General features: G+C 39.7%; 1 protein-coding gene across 2 annotated transcripts in view; it reads right to left on the bottom strand.

The window, feature by feature from the left end:
* IGF2BP1 (insulin like growth factor 2 mRNA binding protein 1) overlaps positions 1–26,925 on the bottom strand; it is a 69,481-nt gene that overhangs the window by 18,550 nt on the left and 24,006 nt on the right. For both annotated transcript variants that reach the window (XM_007482375.3, XM_001367342.4), the window contains exons 3-7: positions 9,631–9,679; positions 7,537–7,588; positions 4,389–4,452; positions 2,272–2,553; positions 1,019–1,153 (exon numbers count right to left, since the gene is read on the bottom strand). In XM_007482375.3, the coding sequence (XP_007482437.1) occupies positions 1,019–1,153; positions 2,272–2,553; positions 4,389–4,452; positions 7,537–7,588; positions 9,631–9,679 (582 nt within the window). The remainder of the gene's footprint in view (positions 1–1,018; positions 1,154–2,271; positions 2,554–4,388; positions 4,453–7,536; positions 7,589–9,630; positions 9,680–26,925) is intronic.

The following is a 26,925-nucleotide window of genomic DNA, read 5'->3' as shown; positions in this document are numbered from 1 at the left end:
AAGACAAAAAGTAAGAGTTTTGTTTTTTTTTTTAATCGTGTTTGGTGTTAATAATCTTTTATAACCTGGCCTCCCCTACATTTCCAATCTACTTACTCCCCTCTCTATCTGTTCAATTATCCTACTAGACACACATTCCATAAGACACTAAATTTCACCACTCTATACATTTCCATTGGCTGTCCTCCATGATTAGAATCCTTTTCACACTCATCTCCTGGTTTCCTGTCAGTCTCAACTAAAATCCCACCCTCTACAAGAAGTATTTCCTGGTCTTTTTTTTTTTAAGCCCATATCCTCTGCCTTAGAATATATCAGGGTTCCAAGGCAGAAGAGAGTTAAGGGGTGGGCAATGCAGTTAAGTGACTTGCCCAGGATCACACAACTAGGAGTGTCTGAAGTCAGATTTGAACACTGGGTTTCTATCCACAGAGCCACATATCTAGCTCTCAGATTATCTCCAATTTATCCTATATTTACCCTTGTTTGTAATAATTATTTTTGTGTCATTTACACTATAAGACTGTGAGTTTCAAGGAGGTTTTTCCTCCTTGCTTTGTTATCTCTGGAGCTTAGCACAAAGTCTGACATATAATAGGAGCTTTATAATGCTTTTTAACCAACTGATTAAAGTTGTGGAATTATTCAAGAAAAAGTGGCTTGTCTATTCCCTCCCTCTGACCAAGTGACCCAGCTACTAGGTACATATAATCAAGGAATAGAAACAAAGGTACAACTTACAAGAAAATAGTCATAGTATTACTCTTGGTAATGACATGGAAATAAAGGGGATATCTTTCAATTAACTTCATAATAGTAAAAAAAAAATGAACAAAACTAAAACCTTATGATATGGGAATGTAATGAAATATTAAGCAGTAAGAAATGACACTCCAGAGGTGGCCAGAAATAATCTGCATCAGAATGCAACAAATATTGGTTTGGGAAAGGGAAAATTAGGAGTAACGGGAATGAGCTTTTACCTTCCCACAACCAAGAAAGGAAAGCAAAGTCTTACGTCTTGGTATCTTTTGCTTCTTTCTGCATGATTTCCAGAATCATCTTGCAAGCAGAAGAGCATCCTTCTGGGGTTGAGTGAACACTGATTGCCTTCTCGGCTGCTCCAGCATTCTCCTTTCGGTGAACATCAATTCTGAGGGATAAGAGAGTAAGAGATTATTATATCCCCCCAGCTGGTTCTTATACTTGGAACGAACTCCAGGAAATACAGTCCCTGAATCAGGGCAAAGCCAAATGCAAAGCTGGGCAGTACATGGAGATAAAGGAAGAACACCAGGTACTCCATGGTGCCAATTTTGGTCTCATTGACACTATGCCTTAAGAAAGGCTGACATACTAATCAGACAAAGATTCTTAACCTGGGGGTGGAGAGGAATAGTCTCTAAACACAGATGAGAGAGAAATGACATCTTCATTTTCATTAACTGAAATTTAACATTTTATTTTCTTCAGAATAATTGATAAATGATTCTGAGGAGGGGTTCATAAATAATACCAGGCTGCCAAAGGTATATAGAAACAAAGAAGATTTAAAAACTCCTGCTCAAGGGTCACATTCAATGTTTCACATACAGATTTTGAAATAAACCCAAAGTAGGAGAGAGGGGTGTGACACCTATCCCCACCACATACCCACAGCAGCCTCTAGCAAAAAAAGGGTATCACTGGAAAAGGAATAGATGAATAATATAAGCATGTCAGTTGTATTCAGTAACTAACAAATAAATTTGGCATGAAAATTTGGAAACTATTTTCCTCTCTCCAAACACTGGCCCCAATATTTGGTCAGAATAGCCAACTTCTTGGTTTTCCTCGTATTAGTCATAGTATCAAAATTAAGTTGGAAGAGACCTTAGCAGTACTAATTTAATCCAGCCTCCCCCTGTATGGAATACCCAACCATTCCCACACACTGTGAAGCCTGTTTAGTGATCCATCAGTTTGGGCATCAAATGCAATCATGTAACAGGATATCCCCACCCAATCATTTCCTGTCACCCCATATCTCCTGAACCCCAGACCAATTGCTCCCTCCTCATCTGATATTTATAAAATGAGAGGAATAGGACTGAGAAGCCTGGCCCTCTGAAGGGGAAGACATAATACATCAATGACACCAAGCCTACTTCTTAGAAGTAAAGATTTAGATTTATAACATTCATCTATTTCATCTTATCCTCCAGCCCCAACACTAAGCAAGATTTTCAAAGTCATCAAATCCTCATATACCCCAATCATTTATATACTCACTTAGACTGGGTCTGTTTAGTGATGTTACGGATAGTGGCTCCTTCCTTGCCAATGATGGCACCTACATACTGTGTGGGCACAAGCAGTCTCAAGGGAATGTCCACTGGCTGTTGTTTGGAGGGCGCACCTGCCACCACAGGTGAGCCCTGGCGGGGTTGACCTCGGGAATTAAAGCCACCCCGGCGACCATTCTCAGGACCTTGAGCCATCTGTTCATCGGGGATGTAGGAGACCTTTAATGAATGGTTCTCCAGCTGGTGGCCATTCAATTTCATGATGGCTCTGTAAGGACAGGGAAGAGACAAGTCATCCACCTCCCCATTAGCCTCAAAATAAAATTGAAAGTGTGTACACTCCGTCTGTTTACTGTATTTAGTACTGGAGAAATTTCGGGAAGTACTAACTATTCCCACAACTGGAGATCCTCTAGTCTAAAAAGAATAGCAGAGAGATATGATTTAAAATCTTGGGAATTAACCCAGGGAGCCCTTAACCTGAACAGAGACCCTGCTTCCCTGAAAGAACTAATTCTCATTCTGATGCAGAGACTTTGCAGACTTGTTATTTACAACAAGGAAGGCATATGCTAGTTTTGAGAATTATATATGTAATCTTATTGTGATTTGGCAAGGAAAAAGAGAGTAAAGGATAAAAACTTCGGTGTTAACAGTAATCACTGACCTAACGAGAATCCAATTATACTCAGAGAACACCATTAGAGAATTTTAGAACTGAAAAAGACCTAAGCAGTCATCTCTAATAATTCACTCAAAGTTAAACCATTACTATGTGCTCAGCAAAAGCTGAGACAGTTAGGGCCCAGAGAAGTTAACCAATTGATGGCTCATTAATCAAGAGTTAACACAAGCCCCAAATAATCAAATTTCTATCCCCCTCCCCATGCAACATCCAAAATAGGATAAAGTACTAAAAATATGAAATATAAAAAATGAAAGTAATCTGGTAAACCTAAGGTAGAACACTGAGCAGTCTTGACAATTAGTGCAAACTAATAGTTTGTGATTACTTTGGACTAAGTATTATATATGGGGGAGGGGGAGCAAAAGAGTGATCAGCCAGGATTTTCTATGGGGCTATGAGCTTTGAAGGGCAGAACCAAGCAGGAAAATGGACTCCCAAGACAAACAGAATGCACGAGTTAAAAAATAGCTTGTAGCATTTGGTAGAGGAAGAGGATGAGATATGGGCAGAGAAGAAGTAAGAGATGGTATTGCAGACTGGCTTAGCAGGAAGCCATGGTAGTGGGGCTTTTGCACAGTGTGTCTCTTAGAAAAAGCATGAAGAGAGGGGGGAAAAGAACACCCTTCTTCCTTGCTCTTAAGAGTAAACTAGAAAGTCATTAAGGAACAAAAAGAAGGAAATACCAGAGAAGGATGTTAGAGCTATTGAAGATGAGGAATTTGGGGTTCAGAACATGTTTGTCTTTTTTTAATGGATAGCTACTGCTTGGAGAGTCTAAATTTCAGGGATTTAAAAGTAAAAAAAAAAAAAGATACATCTGCCTCTATCCCCCCAAAATTCTAAAGACCTAGAGAAGATGCCTGCAGTGAGGGCAGTGCCTCCTAAAAAGAGAGATAGCATGTGATAAGAAAGAACAATCCTAGCTTATGTAAAATGCCAATGACCTCTGAGAAAGCCTTCTTTTCCCAACCAAGGAGAGTAGGCAGGTCTTCCTTTTGACCAACAGATGGAGCCATTGACCCAGCTAAGAACCCTTTGAGTCCGACTATTTAGCAAGTAGGCTGAACTCTGAGATCAGTAGGCTCTCAGAGAGCTCCAGAACGTCTTGGAAAGAACCCAGACACCTTGGTTTAAAAGCAGACTCCTGCCAATTATCTGTGAGGGGTTTCTAGCCATTGCTTACCCTCTACTTCATCAGGAAAGCTGGGGTCTCTCTTGAGAGGAGCTTCTTGTTTAGATGATATTAATAAATTACTGCTATTACACATATTTGTATAAACCCTTAGAAGGTTTCCGAAATACTTTGCTCACAACGACTCAAAGTGGTGTAGAATATACATCAATACGGTCCTCCTCAATACCACCACCCCCCCCCCAAGCCTCCCTCCATACTGCCCATCTTTCAGCTAACTCACTGCCTGGTCTGTTCACGGTTGGAGTAGGTAACATTCACCACTGCAGTCTCACTCTCCGTGTTCACTAGAGGAGAAAACGGAAGCCAGAGTCAGAGCTAGGGAGCCAGTCACCTTCTTCCCACCTCCATCCCCTTCCCATGGTTTTAAAAATTCCATAGTTCTTGTTTAAAAGAGAAAGAAAGCTCACATCACAAAAGCCTGTTCCAGCACTAACCCCACCTTTCCCAAGAGGTAACTGACTATCCAGTTTGGAGTGTTGGGATTTTTTTATTTCACCAATTCTAGGACAGGTTAAGTGATACATCTATGAACTAAGGAAAGCTTGAGGGAAAAGCCTAGATAAAATCTAAGCCTCTCAAATAAAATCTTCAAAACTTATTCAATCCCATGTCCTAAAATACTGAATGCCTGCACCTATGTAGACCAGTAGCATTGAGCTAGTCTGATTAAAAAGAGACCTGATTCCCTGAAAGGTATCCAAGTCAAGGGCTGGCAAACTATAACTGTTGGCCAGCCTACTGCCTGCTTTTGGCACAACCTAGAGAGCTAAAAAGATTTTTTTTTTTACATCTTAAAATAAACTTTTATTGTATTTTAAAATGTAAACAATCCAGTCTTAGTGACAAAAGCAGGCAGATAAACTCCAGAGATAACTATAGCTAGAAATCCCCAGCTCAGTTAGTGAAACTCACTGTAGGCTCCTCAAGTCACCTTCTTAACCCTACTTGTCCAGTCAAGCCCAAAGTGATTTTGTTAGTACAGGCTGTGAACAATATGGGGCAGCATGATTATTCTATGATGTGAGTTTTATCCTGGCATTTATGACAAATGTTCTAGACAGCTTGCGGTCCAACCCCCTGCTTTCAGGCAAGTGGAATGTAAGGCTTATCATGGACAGGTGACTAACTCTTTAATAAGATCTCTAAGGACCATGAAGTAGGTGTCCATTCCAGTATCTTATCTCTCTGTCCATGAAGGTCTTCCTCATGTCTAATTTAGGATTACAGAAATGAAAAGAAAATTGGAGATTAACATTATGGGTTCTGATACCAGGAAGAAAACTGAAGTCTTAAAACCTTGCAATTTTCTCTCTTGGGGGGGGGGGGGGTCATTGAGCAGAAAGCTAGAAAGCCATTTGTCAGGCAAATTCCAGGGAAGATACTTTTCACAAGTGGATGGACCTAGATGATCACTGGGGTCACTTCCAACTTTCAAATTCTGTGATTCCACAATATGCCCCCTCCCTATAGAGACACTTAATTCTGTCAAGTTTAAAAGGTCTAAATAGAGAAAAATAAGATAATAGTACAAGGGCTATGATCAAGGAATGTACAATCTAATAACCCTTTATATATGTGAGAATATTTTAATATAATAACTAGCTACTAAATCATTTTAGAGTCTGCCTTTTTTCTCTTATAGGATAAAAAGTCTGATCAACATTCTTTATACCTATTTTCTATATTTAGGTCATAAGTCTCTGAAATGCTCCCCTGATTTTTCTTTCTTTTTTTTAAATGAATGTGTGGTGGCACAAAGTGGTCATAGCCCATTACAGATCAGCTGTTGCTGCTCAGTCATTTTAAAATATTTTTACATTTCCCCCAATAATATTTAATGAGTTTCCAACATTTTAAAAATAATATTGAATCTCAAATGTTTAAAGCAGCTTTTTGGGGGAGTAAAGAATTGGAAAATGAGGGGTACCCGTATATTATTGTAATGGAATAACATTGTGATATAAGAAATGAGGAACAGGAGGAGCTCAGAAAGACCTGGAAAAATGAACTGAAGCAAAGTGCAATTAACAGAACCAGAACATTTGAGTTCTCTTCCTCAGTAAATTTTTACAGCTCTTCTTCCATATGGCCAATTGTGCCTTTTTAAGGAGATTTTTGTGCCTCTTTTACCAATTGTTCTATTCTGTTTTTTTAATTAATTTCTTCAGCAACTTTTTGTGCCTCTTTTGCCAAACTATTGATTTTTTTCATGATTTTCCTGTATCACTCATTTCTTTCCCCAATATTCTTCTACCTCTCTTATTTGGTTTTTAAAATCCTTCTTGAACTCTGCTATTAATTCTTTTTTTTTTATTTTTAAAAACCCTTACCTTCCGTCTTGGAGTCAATACTGTGTATTGGCTCCAAGGCAGAAGAGTGGTAAGGGCTAGGCAATGGGGGTCAAGTGACTTGCTCAGGGTCACACAGCTAGGAAGTGTCTGAGGCCAGATTTGAACCTAGGACCTCCCATCTCTAGGACTGGCTCTCAATCCACTGAGCCACCCAGCTTCCCCCTTCAGTGAACTTTCAAAAAAAAAAATTAACTCAGAACTAATATGGGAAAATGTTTTACATGAGTGTACATGTAAAAATCTGTATTAGATTCCTTACCATTTCAGGCAGGGATTGGGAAGAGGAGAAAATTTGGACCTCAAATTTTTAAAAAAGAAAGTTAAAAATTATATTTACATATAATGGGGGGATTGAAATATTATTAAAACTTTTGCTATAATTATTTCAAAATAATTAGTTCCCATTTCAGTCATATATATTTTATTTATGCCTTTATAAAAACCTCATTCTGTGGAGGTTCATAGGCTTCAGACTGTCAAAGAAGTCTTGGCGTAGTCCAGTGTTGGCAAACCTTTTAGAAATCACATGACCAAACTATACCTTCAAACTATCTGCTCCCCCTCTCCCTCCCCAATTAGCTCAGGCAATGGAGGGAAGAAGTGCTCACACTGGGCTGCTGGATAGAGGGACAGGTTGTGTGAGAAATGTTCTCAGATATGGTGGAGAGGGGGAACAAAGTTGCCCACTCTGGCACACCAGGGCATGCTTTCCATGTCTTCACCAACACAGTTCTAATCTAACTCCCATGTTTACAATGGAGGAAAATTAAGATTGGAAGGAAGCGACTTCACCAAAGTCATCCAGTGAGTTTCATGGCAAGACCAGGACTAATTCCCAAGTCTCTTGATTCAATCTAAAGCTCTTTCCACTATTCTATACTGCCCTTTCTTGTTTTTATGAACCTTGGAAAGGATTCTTTCAGTGAACCACACAGATATTCTCATGGACATCAAGGAGCCAGTTGATTTCTTAGCCCTTCCAAACTAAATCCCATCTTCTCCATCTCACCCTCTTACCTTGCTCACAGCTCTCTACTGTGCCATACTGAGCCAGCAGGCTGTCCAACACCTGTAAAAGCATAGAAAAGTTCCATGGATGGGCACCATCCCAATCTTCCACAAGCTCCACTTCAATTAACTGAACAAACATTTAAGGCCCTACTTTATGCTAGGCACTGTGCCAGGCACTGGTGAGAGATTCAAAGTCATTATCTTCCAGGTGCTTGTATTCTCTATGAGGGAACCTCACTTCTGAAAACCCCTGCTCTCACAAACAGGATTGGACTCTCCCTGAAGGCACTGAGACATGTCCAGGGAATCTTGAAATATTGTGGGGGGTAGAACGGAGGCAGTTAGAATAATGATGATGATGATGATGATGATGATATGAATTTACATAGTGTTCATTGCTAAGGGCCAGACACTTCTAAGCACTTTGCAGTTATTATTTATGCCTCACATATTATATATGCCTCACAACAACTCTGGGAAGTAAGAGTTTTTATTATCACCATTTTATAGATGAGGATACTGAGACAAACAGAGGTTAAGTGACATATCTAAAGTCAAATAGCTAGTATTTGAATCTAGATTTGAATTCGGGTCTTCCTGATTATAGGGCTGGTACTCTATCTACTGGTACCACTCACTAGCTGCCTTAGAATCCATAACCTTTGGATAGTGAAAGCAAGAAGGAAGGGGGGGGGGTGGATCTGGATATTATATTCTACCCACTGTCTTGGGTGGTGGGCCAGACCACTTGAGGAGAAGTCATCTTATTCTTGTTTCAATCCTTAGAGAACAAAACTTTGATGAAAGTTGGTGGTTTTCCAACCTGTATCACCTCTAAAAATGTAGAGACACATGATTCAACAAAGCTTGCTGGCCATATTTATATGTATGACATCCCAGCTAGAAATATTTTTGCAAAAGAGCAACATATATATCTCTGGTATATGTATCTTAGTTTAGTGTCTCCAGAATAATTTATGACTAGAAAAATCTCTGGGGGTAGGAACCACCATCTTTCATTTGAATCTAGGACTCCCCACCTACGACAATCAATGTTTAGAACAAGGGACTTTACTCATTAGATATTGGTTGAACTATATGATTTCTAAGGTCACTTCCAATTATTTCTTTTTCAAACCCTTACTTTCTGTCTTGGTAACAACTCTAAGACAGGAGGGCAAGGGCTAGGCAATGGGGATCAAGTGACTTGTCCAGTCACACAGCTAGGAAATTTCTGAAGTCAGAAATAAACCCAGGTCCTCCCCACTCTTGGCTCTCTATCTATTGTTCTATCTAACTGCCCCATTCACTTCCAGCTCTTAAGATTCTGTGATTTATGGGTAATAGGGGGTCTTGAGGCATATAAAGAAGGAATGAATAAGCCTGGGCTATCAAATTGGGGGGGGGGGGGGGTCAGGTCTGTTAACTCCCTAAATCAATTTTCTGCCCCTCTCAATGTTCCCAGGTGTGGCATATATTTCATAAACCCAATAAATCACTTGTACCCCTCTCCCCCCAAGGAGATAATTAATGAGGAACAAGGTGGTAGGGTAGGAACAGGACTGGAACTGGAGTCACAAAGATCTACTACAGTCACAAAGACTAGAGATTGAATATAGCCAAGGTACTTACTAGCTATGTAATCCTGGAAAAGTCATTTAACCTGGTTGCCTTAGTTTTTTTAATTGTAAAATGGGGATAGTAATAGCACCTACATCCCCAAGCTTGTTGTCAGGATAAAATTTGATAATACAAACAAGGTGCTTAGCATAGTACCTGGTACATAGTAGGCACTATATAAATGCTAGTGATGATGATGATGATGAAGATTGAGCCTTGGTGGGGGGAAGGGGACTCCAGAATCTGCCTCAACTCTGTGCTAGCCACCTAAATTCTATAATTAGAAATCCCCCATCCCTTAACTACCATCCCTTTGCCCAACCCCTTTGAAGCAACATCTAGAAACACCTTCCCCTCCTTATTTTAACCTGCAGACATTGAATGGCATGTCCTTTCTTTCTATATACCTCCTGTGTCTCTCTAATAAAAGCAGCTACTTTTCCTCCAACCCATCTGGAGAGTCCCCTGAAGGACACTTACCTCCCATCGAAGCTGGGGTGGGATATTTCGGATCTGAATTTTACGACTCCTGAAATGGAAGGAAAAGGTGGTCAGTCACTGGCCTCTGGACTGCTATCTATATACCAAAATAACCAATGACACTGCCATTAACATTTTCCTTGATGTTTGTTTCAGCTTCATTTTAAAAATATTTCCCCTTGTGGGTGGAGCCAAGATGGTGAAGAACTTACATAGACCCAACTAATCTCTATCAAATTACCCTCCAAAAAAACTATGATATGTATCTCAGAACAAATCCTGAAACAGTGTAGCCCACAAAAAGGAGTGAAATAATTTTTCAGCCAAAATCAACTTAGAAGGCCATCATAAAAGACCTAGTACACTGGGATGGAAGTGGAGAGCAAAGCAGCCCACCAAAGCAGGCTTTAACCATACGCCTTGGGGGCAGCTGAATTGGCAGCAATGATTCCTAAACTCTCAACCATAGACAATAAGAATGGATGGGACAACTGCTCAGAAGGAGATTACAGGGGTCTCTTTGCTGATTCTGGAAGCAAGACTCTTGTCTTACCCAAATGCAGAATCAAGTCAAGAGCAGGGGCAGGGTCTCAGGGCACTAGCACACACTAGTCCACAGGGGAACAGGGAACTTGAGTTGTAGTTCAAGGCAGAAAAGGGTTTATGGTTTCTTACAGATCAGAACACAGGCAGGAGAGTATTAAACACACCTCTCCTTATATCACACAACCCTGTAAGACCTGAAAATTTATAGATCACTTGAGCTAGTTCTGAAGGCAGCTGTACAAAGAACCTGAAACTTGAAACAGTACTGCCATCACCATAGGCAGAGAACTTAACATTAGAAGCTTTTTCTTTTTAATCAAAAGAAAAAGGCTAGAAAATGAGCAAACAACAAAAAAGAAACAACATAGAAAGTCATTTTGGTAACACAAGTAAAAAACAAACTCAGAAGACAAAAGGCAATATTGCAACACTCAAAGCAAGAAAAATATTAATTGCTCTCAGGCCCCAAAAGAATTAGAAGTCAAAAAAGGATTTTAAAAATCAAATAAGAGAGGTGAAAGAAAAACTTAGAAAAGAAATCCAAGTGATATAGGAAAATCATGAAAAAGAGTCAACATCTTGGGAAAGGAGGTACAAAAAATGCTGGAGAAATCAAGTAATCAAAAAACAGAATAGGGACAGCTCAATGGATTGAGAGCCATACCTAAAGGCAGGAGGGCCTAGGTTCAAATCTGACATTAAACACTTCCTAGATGTGTGACCCTAGCCAAGTCACTTAACCCCCATTGCCTAGTGCTTACCTATCTCTTCTACCTTAGAACCAATAAGATGGAAGGTAACGGTTTAAAAAAAAAAACAGATTAGGATAATTGGTAAGAGATATAAAAATCCAATGAAGAGAACTCCTTAAAAAGTAGAATTGGCCAAATGGAAAACCAAAATACCTTGAGAAGAGAAGAAAAGAAGAAGAGAAGAACTTCTTAAAAGGTAGAATTGGCTATATGGAAGAAGAGCTGCAAAAATTTACTGAGGAAGAGAGCTCTTTAAAAGGTAGAATTGGGGGGTAGCTGGGTAGCTCAGTGGATTGAGAGCCAGTTCTAGAGATGGGAGGTCCTAGGTTCAAATCTGATCTCAGACACTTCCCAGCTGTGTGACCCTGGAAAAGTCATTTGATCCCCATTGCCTAGCTCTTACCACTCTTCTGCATTAGAACCAATACACAGTATTAATTCCAGGATGGAAGGGAAGGGACTAAAAACTAATTAATTAATTAAAGGTAGAATTGGCTTAATGGAAAAATGGAAAAAAAAACATGAACTATCTCATTGGAAAAATAATTGACCTAGAAAATGAATCCAGCAGAATCTAAGAATTATTGGACTACCTGAAAGCCTGAAAAAAGGGGGTGGGGGTGGGGGGTAGACATCAAGAACTTGAGGGGAAAAGACCCACCAATCACCTCCAGAAAGAGATCCCAAAAGGATAACTCCCAGGAACATTATAGTCAAATTCCAGAATTCCCAGATCAAGAACAAAATATTGCAAGCATCTAAAAAGGAACAATTCAAATTTTGTGAAGCCAAGGATACACAAGATTTATCAGCTTTCCACACTAAAGGATCAGAGGGCAAAGGAGCAAAGACTATCACTAAGATTAACCTAGCAAAACTGAGCATAATCATTCAGGGGAGAAATGGGTATTCAATGAAATAGAAGAGTTCCAAACATTCCTGAGGAAAAGATCAGAGCTGAATGGAAAATCTGACCCTCAGATACAAGACTCAAAGAAGCATAAAATAAAAAAGCATTCAATAAAGTTAAACTGTTTTTTTACCTACATGGGAAAATTTTTGTTAACTCCTAAGAACTTTATCTTTATTAGGGCAATTAAAAGAAGTATACATAGACACTGAGCAAGAGTGTGAGTTGAATATGATGGGATGGTATCTAAAGTAATAAAATTAAGGCATGAGAAAAGAGGAATGTATGGGGAGAAGGGGGAAAGGAAAAATAAAATGGGGTAAAAAGTTTCACACAAAAGAAGCATGAAATGAGCTTTTACAGTTGGAGGGAGTGGAATGGAGGAGGTGTCAAGGGAAGCACAAGAACCTTACTCTCATTGGAATTGGCTCAATGAGGGAAGAACACACACTCAGTTGGGTATAGACATCTAACTTATCCTCCAGGAAAGTAGAAGAGGAAGGGGATAAGAGAAGTAAAGCAGTATAAGAAAAGAGTTATGAGGGCAAATGGGGGGAAATGGTGGTCAGAAACTTAAAGATAGGGAAAGAGGATAGATAAATAACACACAGTAATCATAATGGTCCAAAATTTTTTATAAGAAGTTATCTAATAAAAGCCTCATTTTTCAAATTCATAGAGAAATGAATCTAATGTTTAAGAATATATGTCATTCCCCAATTGATAAATGGTCAAAGGAGATGAACAGAAAATTCTCAAAGTATTTAAAGCTCTCTATAATCATGAAAAAAAAATGCTTTAAATCAGTATTAGAGGTACCACCCCACATCTATCAGAGTGACTATTATGACAGAAAAAGAAAATGGCAAAACTTGGAGGGATACAGCAAAATTGAGACACTAATGCACTATTGTAGGAGTTGTGAACTGATTCAGCTGTTCTGGAGAGCAATTTGGACCTAAGCCCAAAGGGCTATAAAATAATGCACACCTTTTAACCCAGAAATACAATACTAGGTCTGTATCCCAAAAAGAACAAAAAGAGAAGGGCCTATATATACCAAAATGTTTAAGGCAGCTCTTTTTGTGGGAGCAAAGAATTGGAAAATGAGGGGGTACCTGTCAATTGGGGAATGACTGAGTACATTATAGTATATGATCATAGTGATATAATAAATGAGGAACATGAGGAGCTCAGAAAGACCTGGAAAAATGAACTGAAGCAAAGTGAAACAGAACCAGAACATTGTACACAGTGATAGGAATATTCTATAATGAATAACTGTGAATGACATAGCTATTCCCAATGACACAATGATCCCAAATAATTCCAAAGGAGTCATGATAAAAAATGCCATCTACTTCCAGAGAAGGAACTGATCAGAGTCTGATTCCAGACAAAGCAAACTTTTTTCACTTCCTTTCTTAATTTTTTTGCTCCTTTCACAAAAGGAGTACTATGGAAATATTTTCTACATGATCGTACATGTAAAATTTATATGAAACTGCTTAATATCTCAGTGAGGGTGGAGAGGGGAGGAAGAAAGAGAATTTGAGGATGAAAATTATTTTTTCAATATAAGAAACTGTTTTGCATATAATTATAGAAGAAAATAAAATATATTTTCAAAATATTTCCCCTCCTCCTCCCTACTTAGTGAGGGGATCTTCCAACCAAACTGCAAAAAAAATGGGGGGAGGGGAATGATTCAAACAAACAAAATTCATCAAATGTGTCCAAAAGTATATACAATATTCCTCATTCCCACATTTCCCACCTCTGGAAGGCGGGGAGAAGTGTTGCCTTTTTTCACCTTTTTTTGTAGGTCAGCCAAGATTGGTCTTTATAATTATATATCTTTCAGCTCCATCTTTTTGTTCTTTCCAATTACTGCTATGGCATGCCATTTCTAATAACCACAGTGACCACATACATACCATGGATACCGCTATATAACCTTAATCCCCATGTCTCAAGGCTAACCTACTCACAGATATTTCTAAAAGACCAAAAAAGTCATTATCCCCAGCTTTTTATAGTGGCAACATAATGTAGTGGTAGAAAGTACTCAACTATGAACCAGAGGATCCGGTTTTGAATTCCTCTTCATTACTGTGCAATCCTGGCCAAGTCACAAACCCTGTGGCCTCAGTTTTTCCCATCTACAAAGTAATGTGTGTTGAATTATCTCTAAAGATCCCTCCTAATTATAAATCTATGCTCCTACAAACCTCAATGCTGGGAATAAAGGTCTTCAGCCTGAGTAACTGAGAAGAAAGAGTCCCATTGCAGAATCTCAGTTTCTTCTCTAAAACCAAGATATCAATAGTAGAATTACAGGTTATGGGAATTGGCTAAGCAAGCTAGTAACCTTAAGAAGGGAGTTAAATGTTGTTTTCTCCCTCCCCCCAACCCATCTCTGCATACCTTGTACTCACCCATTTCTACCTCTCAGTAGCCATCTGTATATTATACTACTTCACACCATTCCCACTCTACTCTCCAGAAGGCCAATATTCAAAATGTGAACACAATGCAAACTCCTTGTTTTTGTTTTGTTTTATCACACTTCTCCTCCTCAGCCCCACTAATAGATGATTAATCTAGTCCAATCTCTTCATTTTACACATCAAGAAACTAAGGCCCACAAAAACTGGAAAATGAGGGGATGCCCATCAATTGGGGAATGGCTGAGCAAATTGTGGTATATGTTGGTGATGGAATACTATTGTGTTCAAAGGAATAATAAAGTGGAGGAATTCCATGGAGACTGGAACAACCTCCAGGAAGTGATGCAGAGCGAGAGGAGCAGAACCAGGAGAACATTGTACACAGAGACTGATACACTGTGGTATAATCGGACGTAATGAACTTCTCCATTAGTGGCGGTGTAATGTCCCTGAACAATCTGCAGGGATCCAGCAGAAAAAACACCATTCATAAGCAGAGGATAAACTGTGGGAGTAGAAACACATATTTTAAAATATGACAATACTCTCATTCCTGTTAAAAGATCAGAGTCGCCTTTAACCTTTATCAAATAAAGGTAGAAGTCGAGTCCCCTCAGAGTCAACAGCAGAATTCAGTGATCTTAAATGCCGTATTGCATATGTCTCTTTGCTGGATAGTGCTGACATTTGTTAACTCACAGGGAGGCCAAGATCATAGTCCTTGAATATCCAGCAGAAAATGTACTAAATCTAGAGTAAAAATATTTGTGGTTACATCTTTATTACAAAGATTGCAGTCATCTTTTTGAGTTCAAATCTGCCTCAGATCCTAGCTCTTACTTAGCCCTGTTGACATCAGTTTCCTCATCTGTAAAATGATCTGGAGAAAGAAACGGCAAACTACCAGTATCTTTGCCAAGAAAACTCCAAAATGGGGTCAAAAAGAGTTGGACATGACTGAAACAACTCAACCTCAGTGTCCTACTTTAAAAAATAAGAGCAAATGTTTTAGATGTACTCTAAAAATCCTTCATGCTCTAAACCTGTGATCCTCTGAGCCTATATAAACCTCTACACCTCAGAGAAAAATCCTTCCTGGACCGCAGATTGACCAGTGACTTCAGCTCTAGCTCAAATGCAATGCCATTGATATTAAAAGGAAGAGAAAAATGGACAAAAGACCTGGGAAGATTCAAATTGTCCTTGCTAGTGAGATAATTGAATAGTTATATAATTAATCTTAGAGGGAAGAAAGTAAAAAGAAACCATTCTAGCAGCTCTCAAAACAACACTACCATTTCCTGACTAGGACATGTCAACCAAAGCACTCTTCTCTAGTTATCTTTCCCCAGAAAATGCAAATTTATAGAAGGCAAGGAGGGCCTAGCTGGTTTGCATTTGTATCTCCAGCACTTAGCAAAGAGCCTACCACAAGTACAGATGTTTTCCCAAGGGAATTTGCTTTTTATATGTAGAGAAACCCCAGTTTGGATAATTCACCATCACTGGCAAACAGGAAATGGAGACTTAACCACCATAGGATCCTTATGGAGTTTCCTCATCTACAAAATGAGAGTGGCAATACTCTAATTCAGCAATAGCATTGATAGAGAATCAGAGAAGGGGGAGGGGAAGGGAGGAGAAAGAAACCTTATGTACAAAAATATTCATAGAAGCTCTTTTTGTAGGGGCAAAGACCTAGAAATGGGAGGATGACTGAATAAATTATGGTATATTACAATAGAATGTATTATGAAGGGAATATTTCAGAGAATCCTGGTAAGACTTGTAGGAAATGATGCAGAATACAGTAAGCAGAACCAGGAATACAAATGACAGCAACATATTATGATAAAAGAAAAGGAACTTTGAAAGACAACTCTAACCCATGTAATAACTAACCACAATTCCAGAGAACTGATGATGAAGCATGCTACCTATGTCCTGGCAGAGAAGACAGACTAAAGAGGAAAAATGAGATATATACAAAGACTTTAAAATGAAAGCTTCACAAATAAAGGGCAAAATGGCCCATGGTCAAAGCTTTCTACCTCTCAATTTATGATCTTTTATCCCAAATACAGTTTCCTACACAAAATGGACACAGTAAATATTGAGTAAATTCAATTGAGTTGTTTCTGGGTTAAATTGTGCCAGTCCTGGAAAGTATCTTTGGCAATATAAGTCCAATCACCTCATTTTACATGAGGAAAACTGAGGACCAGAGAAGGAAAGCTATTTGTCCAATAATCACATGAAAGAGTGTAAGATATGACTAAGACTAGATCCTAGAAATCCCAACTCCCCCAAAGCATTCCTGTAGTCTAGCTTATCTAGGTGCCCAAATAGCAGTGATTCTCTCCAAACTACAATTTATTTCTCCTAGGATCTGGTCCCATTATGGAATTTGATTTGGACCCCAAATGTACCAGACTGCCCTCAGGGCCCAAGGCTTTTTAGCTTCCCTGGAAACTTAAATAGGGACAAAAATCACATAAACTGTTATCCTTTGTCTAAATACATCAAAGATCACAAGAAGATTCATTTATTCCCTTGCCTTCCTACCCCAGATTCCCTCTAGGGCCGTGATGCTGAACCTATGACACGTGTGTCAGCTCTGACATGCACAGCCATTTTTGATGACACATGGCTGCATGCAGCCTCATACAGAGAAGTATGGGGTCGCATACTAAGAAGGACTTTTTTTCTCTAAGTGACATGCCACCAGAGTTATGCTCGATTTTTTATTGAATTTTGACACACCAAACTCAAAAGGTTGTCCATCACTGCTCTAGGGGCTTTCTTTTCTGGTAGGTTACTTAAAGATTGGGAGTTCAGAGTGGGTAAGAAATGGGGAGGTGTGGGTGTGGGAAGGTAGGGCAGTGGTGAAATCAAATCTCTTCTTAGGATGTTAATCCACATCCTGAAAGCAATGGCAGGGAGATTGTCTGGAATGTCAGGAATGTCCCAGTCCCTGGAAGGGGGGTGGGAGAACTTGAACAATCCAACCAATGAAAGAATCCAAACCCTCCCCCTCCCCCATCCATAGGCAGGACCCACCCACCCACCCCTCCCAAACACACACCCAGCCTAGATAACACAGCCTCAATCCCACCACCTACCCCCAGCTAACTAAATTTTTCAGTTCTCCCCTCCAACATCAGCAAACAGGGAAGTCCAGACTCTTTCCCAAAAAAATAAAACATCAAATCACAGGGAATGGAAGAGGAGGCCAACAAACCTCCAAAGGCATGCGTGACTTGTGGCAGACAATAAATTAAATGAAGGCAAGGCAAGATATAACCTTTAGCTCCAAAGGGTTTGAAGGTTACAAATGAAGTAAAAGAAGAATATTACCAATGCAGTAAAATGTTACTAATGGATAAGCAGATCAAACTACAATCTGAGCTTTCTCAACTTTCTCCTATTTCAGTTACAATGTATTAGGAATATGATAATCTCCAATGAGTGTGGGATGGTAAACAAATGTCATCAGGCTATGGTCAGATTCTGATTTCTTTCCGTCTCTTCCTAAGTTTGCCACTTTAAGCAAATGAAGCAGTGCCTGAAATATGGTAGGCAAGGATATTGGATGACATTCTCAAGACAGCCAGGAGAGGCTTCAAGCAAGACTCCAGTGTGGGTGGTTACAAAACAGAAGAGCTCTGGAGTAGAAAGCAAGCAAAAAAAGCCCAGTTCCAGTTCTGTGGAATTAATTACCAACTACTATTTCAATTCTTTTGGACTATTTCTTTCTTTCTTTTGATAACAACTGTTGGTTACAAGGCAGAAGAAAGCTAGACAATTGGGGGTAAGTGACTTGCCCAGAATCACATAGCTAGGAAGTGTCCTGAGGTCATATTTGAACCCAGGGTCTACTGGTCTCTAGATATGGCTCTCTTTCCACTGAGCCACACCTAACTGCCCCTGGCCTGTTTTATCAATTGTAAAATGAGTGTGCTGTATTTTTGACCACTGGTCTTTCTAGCACTACAATGAATTCTATAATTCTATGACCCTTGGGTTGTTGTTGCTTGGCTACTATCAATCACCAAGAAAACCAAGGGAAACTTTGAAATATGAAAAACCTAAGAAGCATATTTGGGGGAGCCTATAGAATTCTATGATTTTGTGACTCAGGTGTTTGTTTTTGTTTGTTTGGGTTTTTTTTTTTTGGCTTCTACTCATCATAACTATAGCTAGAAAGGACACCAGAGGTAATTTAGTTCATCCTCAATCTCAAGATTTTTGCACACCACAACACACTGCCTGGCACACAGGAGGCTTTTAATAAATCCACATTCCCTTCCCCTTCCTGTCTTTTGTTTTAGAGAAGAGAGGCTCCAAAATATTAAATGATTGGTAGTCTCAGGCACAGTAATAAACTCTGATTGGGCAGATCCTTTTCAGTCCAAATCCTGTACCATTTTTACTGCTGCCTTTCTTTGTGAATAGATGCCACACCATCCCCTGGGTATATTATCCAGAGTTAAAGGGCACTGAATAACCACATCTGTTCTGTATGTTCATTGTACCACTCCAGTGGCTGAAGAAAGTTAGCACAGAAGATGCATAATGACAATTCTTCAGAAGAGTGAAGAATTTAGGATAGACATTTTGGGGGAGGGGGAGGAGGCCAGGTAAGCAGGGGATAAAACTTCCCTTTTGCCTTTGGTAGGATAGGAACTTGGCTTGGGAGACCAAAGCACTGCCATTATCTCATAAAAATATGCTTCATTGATGGAGTGGCTCAAAAGACAAGATAATTAAGGAACAGGAAATGAAGGAAGTCCCAAGAACTGGCAACCCAGAAAAAAAGAGCACCAAATGGCATTGACTTCATCCTTTCACATTCCAAGCACAGTGACAAATCACTAATTTGGAAAGAAAGTCTATTCTGAAATAGTGTAAAGCCTCCATTCAATTAATGTGGCAGAGATGTAATTGTGTCTCCTTTCAAGTATGAAAGAGCTCTATACTAGATCATGTGAGCTTTAATCTGTTAAGTAATGTGATTTCCCAAGGGAGAAGGCTGGACTAGATAGTCTCAAGGTCCCTTCTAACTCTGGCATTTTATGTACTCTGATTCTGGATAAATATAGTGATTAAAACTAGACTAATATAGTGTTGCCACAGAAGTAAGTCCTACCAAGCCTGCTTTCTTAAAAGAGCTAGCTAGCATGTACAATAAATGAGTATGGCTCAACATATTTTAAAATGTTGCTTTCCTGTAGGTTAAACATTCCCCAGAATCTTTGCTTTGCAAGATATGCATTTTCCCATAGCTAGTGCAAAGGTACCTCTCAGGGTTAGAATGATCACATACTCAAATTAATAGGTCTTAAGCAATTGGCCTTTACTGAAATAATCTTGTTTTATTATCAAGGGCTCTAGTTGCAGCTGGCTGGTGGGGAAATGGGAGGGAGGGGGTTAGAGTGCATAGGAGTGGGAAGAGCAGCTGCCCAGGACACCTGTCCTTTCTTATTACCCAGGCTGGGGCCTCCAGAGAATGCCAAGTACACACCTGATAACTAGCTAGCATTTCTGGGGAAGTCAGAAACGCCCTCCCCCTCCATACTTAGAAAAAGATGACACTCTTCTAAGGTTCATCTTACTCCCACTTCCCAGTTCACTCCATAATAGGGGCCATTGTTATTTAAGAGTAGGGTCATTCCATCATTTCCTTTGAGGAGAATGAAATCTACACCCAATCAGCTACCAAAAGTCAGACCACCAAATGTCAGTTTTTCAAACACAGAATCACCCAGCTACATGCCACTTCCTCAAGATGCGTACTGTTCAGTTGAGCTATACTGGTTCTACTTATAGTGTGACCTGAATCTCAGTTTGTTCAGCTGTAAAATAAGGCAACTGATCTATAAGACTTTATCACATCTCAGGCAGAAACTTCAGTTATCTGGGAACAAATCTGGGCTCCTTGCTCTCTGCCCCGCCCCCCTACAGTAGAACCCAAATGGTCCTTTCCAAAAGGAAAAACTGAAAACTTTTAGCTATCCCCTACTCCCTACTTCTACTACCTAATGGATTAACCATTCTTTATCTTCTTTATGGGTTCTATCATCCAACTTCCAGCCTCTCTTATCGTGGTGTTAAAGTCTCTGCCCTTGGACTTCTTTATGCTTTTTTCCCCCAGGTGACTTCATCTCCTCTCATAAATTCAATCACTATCTCTTTGCTAAGGACTTCCAGCTCTACATATTCAGTCCCTCTCTCTCTCTCTCAAGAAGTCTAGTCAAGCATCAAATAGTCTGCTAAACCACATATCCACTAGTATCTCAAACTCAATAGACAGTTCTCACTTTTACATGGACCATTCCCAGAAAAGTGATTTTTACATAATGCAAATTTTCCTCTAAAGCCATACATTAAATCATACCTCTACACAAGTCACAAAATGAACTAAAATGCAGCCATATTAAATACTGAACCATGATAATAAACAGAATTATGGAATGAAAGGTAAAAATTAATGATAAAGTATACACAATACCATGCAGTAAAGTTAACATAGGTGTACAACATGTTACCCCTTCCCCATCCTTCTGCACTTAACCTTTATCACTAGTGGTTGGCTACACAACTATTAAAGGAGATGTGGGCAGTGGCTCTTTTTTTCTTTGACATCTGATATTAACAAGCAATATCATCGTCAACTAGTCTTTGAACTTTTAAAATCTTGTAGTAGTTGCATCTATCTTTGCAATACAGGGGGAAAAAATTCATTGAAACCATGAAATGCTTCTGTCAACTGTTTCATTGTGAACTGTAGGTTCCAAAGCTTCCCTTCCTCCTTCAATCTTTGCTGCCAGCAGCTCAATCAGATTCTCAATGGACAGTTCTTCTCCATGAGATTTAAGCAACTCCTCCACAACATTCTCATCCAACTTCTAATTCCAAATTCTTGTGCTAATTTTACAATCTTGTTAGTCACTTCTTTGAACCCCTCATCTTTTGCAGGAACATTCCTTTCCAAACTCTCTTCATATACATTTCTGTTATATCTTCCCATTCCTCAGCAATATTTTGGATTGCATGATATTATAGGGGCTTCCAGAAATCTTTCAATGTCAATTCCTTATCTGTATCTAAAGCTGCAATTGCCTAGGCAAATATAGTGTACATACAAATAAATTGCACTCCCAGATCCACAGATTGTAATAATGAGGTAGTGATAGGGGGAAGTAGACCACTTTTACATTTTCATTAAAATCACCCCAATGGGGAGGGTGCCCTAGTGCATTATTCCCAAGTAAGGAGAATCCTGAAAGGAATGTCATCATGGCTTCTTGAAACAGGGAACGGAGCTGTGCTTGAACCATTGTTCAAAGTTGATGAGGGTTTATCCATACCTTGGCCTTAGTGAAATAATGTACAGGTAGTATTGCCTGACTGGTTCCTTTCAATGCTCAAGGATTTTGAGTGGTGCATAAGAACAGGTTTTTTTCATTTCCAAGTCCTAGATGTACTCCTTCAAGCAGAAGTATACTACTTTTCTGAAGCTTTATACCCAAACGTAGTTTTTACCAAGATGTAGTTCCAAATGACATTCTTTGATAAAATAGGTTAGTTTTGTCTACAATACAAACTTATTCCAGGAGCATCTAGATGGCTCAGTGTATAGAGAGTTGGGCCTGGAGATGCAAGATCCCAGGTTCAAATTTGGCCTCAGTGGCCTCAGACACTTCTCTTAGCTGGGTAATGGTGGGAAGTTAACTCACCACTCTTCTGCCTTGAAATTGATATTGATTCTTTTTTTTTTTAAACCCTTACCTTCCATCTTGGAACCAATACTCAGTACTCAGTATTGGTTCCAAGGCAGAAGAGTGGTAAGGGCTAGGCAATGGGGGTTAAGTGACTTGCCCAGTGTCACACAGCTAGGAAGTGTCTGAAACTAGATTTGAACCTAGGATCTTCCATCTCTGGGCCTGACTCTCAATCCACTAAGCCACCCAGCTGCCCCCACTTGATTTTGATTCTAAGACAGAAGGTAAGGATTAAAAAAAAAATTACTCCAGAAAATAGGGACCTTCATCTTCATCTTCATCCTCAACTGTGAATTTCTTTGATGCTTTAATATCTGCCCTAGCAGCCTCTCCTGACACACCTATATATATATCACACCTATATTCCTCCAGAGTACTTTACCTTTAAATCTTCAAATGAGGCTTTGAGGCTTAGCTTGAATTGTCAGCAAACATAAAGAAATATTATTCATGTTTGTTGTTCTTTCCACATAGTTAATAGTTTCTCCTTCTCTAGAATAGCACTTTCTCTTTATTTCAACAGATAAGGCGACTTCATTCAAACACTGTGTTTTGCATGCTCCTTTATGCAAGGATCATTCCTTCAGGATGGTGTTCACAGTTAACACTGCAAAGCTAAGTTCATGTGCTATTGCGGACAATTTTTGCCCTCTTTCATATTTTCTAATTATTTCTATTTCCAAGTGTATTGGTTTAATAGATGGTTCACTTTTCCTCTCAAGTGGACATTTACCTCCAGTCCTGGTGAAAACATGAGAATCACTACTGAACACAGAGAAGCATACTATCACTCATAATCTGCAAACATGTAGGAACTGGCTTAGAGATGCTTCTCAGCTTCCCATCACTATTTATACTGCCCACATGGCATCATACAGCATCTGCTTTGTGTAAAGAATTCACATAATTTTGAGAGAAATGCAGAATTTCTTTCAGAATTCTTTACATAGTCAGATTTGTGTGATGTGAATTTCTATGAAGAACTGTCTATCAATCTAAAACTTCATTCCCCACCCCACCCCCCTGACCTACTCTCCCCCCCCAACCCCCAAAGCATCGCACACCACTCAATTCACCCAGTCATCTAAGTTGGTCCCTCAGTCATTCCCCTCCCTCACCACCTCCCATTCGATCAACTACCAAATCTTGATCAGTTGAGCCTCCTACCTCAACTCCAGTCCCCATCTCTTCACTCTCCCTTGGCTAAAGCCTAGTTCAGCTTCTCCTGACCTCAGAAACCTTTAGAGGCTTCACTTCGCCTCTAAGACAAAAAAAGAAAGAAAAGAAAAGAAAAGAAAGAAAATGTTCAGCCTGGCTCCAACTTACCTTTCTATTCTTAATTTTATTTCATTCCCTCTTATATTCTACATTACAAACTGGATTAGCAGCTATTCCAGTTAGTGTTTTTTCCCTCCAACTAATATCTTCTAATCTATATACCTATTGTAATGCTCAAAGCAGACTATAAGTTCCTCAAGGTCAGAAACTCTTTTTATTGGTTTATTCGTTTATATTTTTTTGGTCTTTGGTCCAGGGTCTGAAGCCAATATCATACATGAAAGGCACTCAATAGATGGTTGTTAGATTTGTTTCCCTGGTTTAGTGAATCCAACCACACAAATTATTAACTACTTAGGAGGAGAAAAGAAACTGAGTTTCCAGAAAGAAATAAGAACAAAAATATTCCCACTCTTCATTCAGAGGGAGTTCACCATTAGGATACCTTTAGGAAGGAGTCATTGAATGACTCTATTACCCACCCACATAAACTGTAGAAACCAACCCTCTAGGTGTCCTACCTCCTGTTTTCCAGCAGGAGACAGGAGAGTAAAGAAATGTAAACTTTGTTGTCCTGGTTCCTCCAAGACCACAGATTTAAACTTGGAAAGGATATATTATCTAATCCAATCCCCTTGTTAATTACAGATGAGGCAATAGACCCATAAGAAAAGGTGACAGACACATAAAGAAGAGCAGAATTAGAATTCAAACTTTAACACTCAGCACTTTTTTTAACCCCTTACCTTCCATCTTAGAATCAATACTGTGTATTGGCTCCAAGACAGAAGAGTAGTGAGGGCTAGGCAATGGGGGTTAAGTACACTACTAGTTAGAAATATGAGATTGAGGTGGCCATCCAAAGTGTTTATCTGGTTGCTGTCATGAGTCCTCTGAAAAGTTCTACCAAATCCTCCCATCTTTAGAAACATTTCCAGACCTATTCCCTGGTGTTTAAGCAGACAACCAGGGGTCAAGGCAGCAAGGGATTTTAGAGGTCATCTACATGGGGAAATAAAAACCTAGAAATTACTTTTCCCACATCATGATACAGCAAGATAAGCAGATCATAGAGAGAACTCAGGTCTCCTTCCAAACCAGTGATCTTTCCACTATAGCTCATTCTCTTTTCTGGAAAGCAGGTGGTAAAGAATATGAACAGATGATTTCCAGTCTTAGCTTCTTTTTTTAAATCAAGTAATCATGCCACCTCTTTTCCATCCTTTCCCCCTTTATGGTACAGAAGTATGAAAGGAAAAAAATCTCTGGACCTTAGCCCAGGGCAGAGAGCCGATAGCCAGAGTCAGATCGTCTGGGAAAACCCTCTCTGAAGGGGGTGGAACTGGCACGCTCCAGGGATGGCAGCAACTCAGACAGGGGGTGGGTCCTGGTGGAAAGAGGGGAGGGGAAGAAAAGGAGGTGGAGTTGGCTTGATGCCCAGGGCTCCCTGCCCAAATTGTATCAAGAAGCAGAAAGGCAGGGCGTGGGCAGGCCCAAGGGCTGAAGGCACTACAGCGGGCTGAGTGCCAGGGAACAGGCAGAGGACATGGGACAGAGAGGAAGCTGCCCTCATGGAGGCTGCTGCAAGTTGAGAACAAGGAGTAGAAAGCATCCATGAGAGGAAGTGGGATAAATGGATAGAGATAATAACCTGTGCACATGGTCATGTAAACATTTGCATGCAAAGTCACATGTACATAATGATACTTGTTCCAGAGATGGGGACTCAGTAGCTTCCTGAAGAAGTATGGGTTGCCTGAGACATGCCTAAAATCTCCTTGTTCCAGATCCTCTAAAGGGTACTAGTTTCCTGGGGCTAAACTCTTCATTTCCCTGGGCCACAGTTTCTATATCTGCAAAATTTGACTTCTAAGGTCCCTTTCAATAAAACCAGTGATCCTGAGTCAACATTGCATTCACTGCTGGGGTTCACTTGAAGATGAGGGACTAGACAAAGGGGAAAACAGAAAAGAAATGGACATTTATGGCATTTTAATGTTCATAAAGTACTTTCTATATAAAGATATCTTGTTCAATCAACAGGTTAGCAGTAATTTGAGGTATTATAGCCTCAGATGCACTAAATTGCTCAACAAAGCTAAGTGACTTGCCTGTGGTCAGAAAAACCTCTCAAAGGCAGGATTGGAATCTAGGTTTTCTCTAATCCCAAATCTAGCATTCTTTCAACTATGCACACCACACTGCACCCTCAGCCTTAATGGTCACTTGTAACTCTGAAATTCTTTGATTAAACTGCTATATAAATTAGCTTGGAGGCAGCAAGGCATCTGGGAAAGACAATTGGATTTGGAGTCCCAAAACCCTGGGTTTAGAACTCTTAAGCCCTGCCTCTAATCACGAGCAATTATCTCTCTGGGCTCAGTTTCCTCAATGGAACCATGGGTGGGGTGGGGTGGGGGGTTAAAGTAGATGTAAGATCTCTTCCAGTCTAAATCTATCATCCTACAAGCACTTACACACACATACCATTGTCACACCTCTAATAATCTATCTTTCAGCCAGCGTTTTTCTGGTAGAAACAGTCCCATTTAAATTAAGATACATGGGCACATGTCAAAAGAAAGATCACTAAAATATTTATAGTGGCACTTAATTTTTTTAAACCCTCACTTTATCTTAGAAATAATACCAAGTGCCAGATCCAAGGCAGAATTACCACAAGGGCTAGGCAATTGGGGTTAAGTGACTTGCCCAGGTTCACACAGAGCTAGGAAGTGTCTGAGGTCAGATTTGAACCTCGCATCTCCAGGCCTGGTTCTCTATTAACTGAACCGCCTAGCTGACCCTGGCACTTTTTCTAGTAGCAAAAAGAACTGGAAACATAGTAAAGAACCATCTATCTACTGGGAAGTGGCTACCCAAATCATGCTACAGAAGAAGTGAAGGAAGACTTAAACAAATTTACAAAGTCGAGATAACTGCAACAGAAAAATGCTAGTACAGCAATGGAAATGGAAATGGCAACAAAACAAAATCAAGATTAAATGCTGCAAAAATAATAATGACCATAATTGGCACTCCCCTCCTGCCTTCCCCCCATTTCTTTTCAGAGAGGGAAGGGGAGAGAAAGAGTACAAGTGTCAGGCTTCTTCAATAGGCAGCTTAGTTTTGTAGGACTATATTTCCTCTTTTATATTCTTTGTCATAACAGACAGATTTGATGGTTCTCTGCAAGGGAAGGGGGAGGGAAAGGGGGAACACATTAGGGAAATGTAAGTGATGTGAAAACAAAAGATATCAATAATTTTTTTTAAATTTAGGCATAAATAATTCTTGAGAGTAAGGATAAGATACCCTTCTGATCTTATTTATCAGGCATCCTGAAAAGGGTATAAGTTGGATTGGGGGTGGGGGGGTGCCACAGCTAGGAAGCACAGTGTTAGGCCTAGAGTTGAGGAGAGCTGGGTTCAAATATGACTTTGGATACTTCCTAGCTGGGAGACCCTGGGCAATTCACTTAACCTTGATTGTCTAGTCCTCCTAGCAATTCTGTCTTAGAATTGATGGATGGAAGGAAGGTTAGTGGAATGGAACTTTTCAGTTTTCTTAGAACT

The sequence above is a fragment of the Monodelphis domestica genome, chromosome 2 (assembly GCF_027887165.1).
Source record: "Monodelphis domestica isolate mMonDom1 chromosome 2, mMonDom1.pri, whole genome shotgun sequence".
Taxonomy (NCBI): domain Eukaryota; kingdom Metazoa; phylum Chordata; class Mammalia; order Didelphimorphia; family Didelphidae; genus Monodelphis; species Monodelphis domestica.
This window is presented reverse-complemented; position numbering and strand designations above follow the sequence as displayed.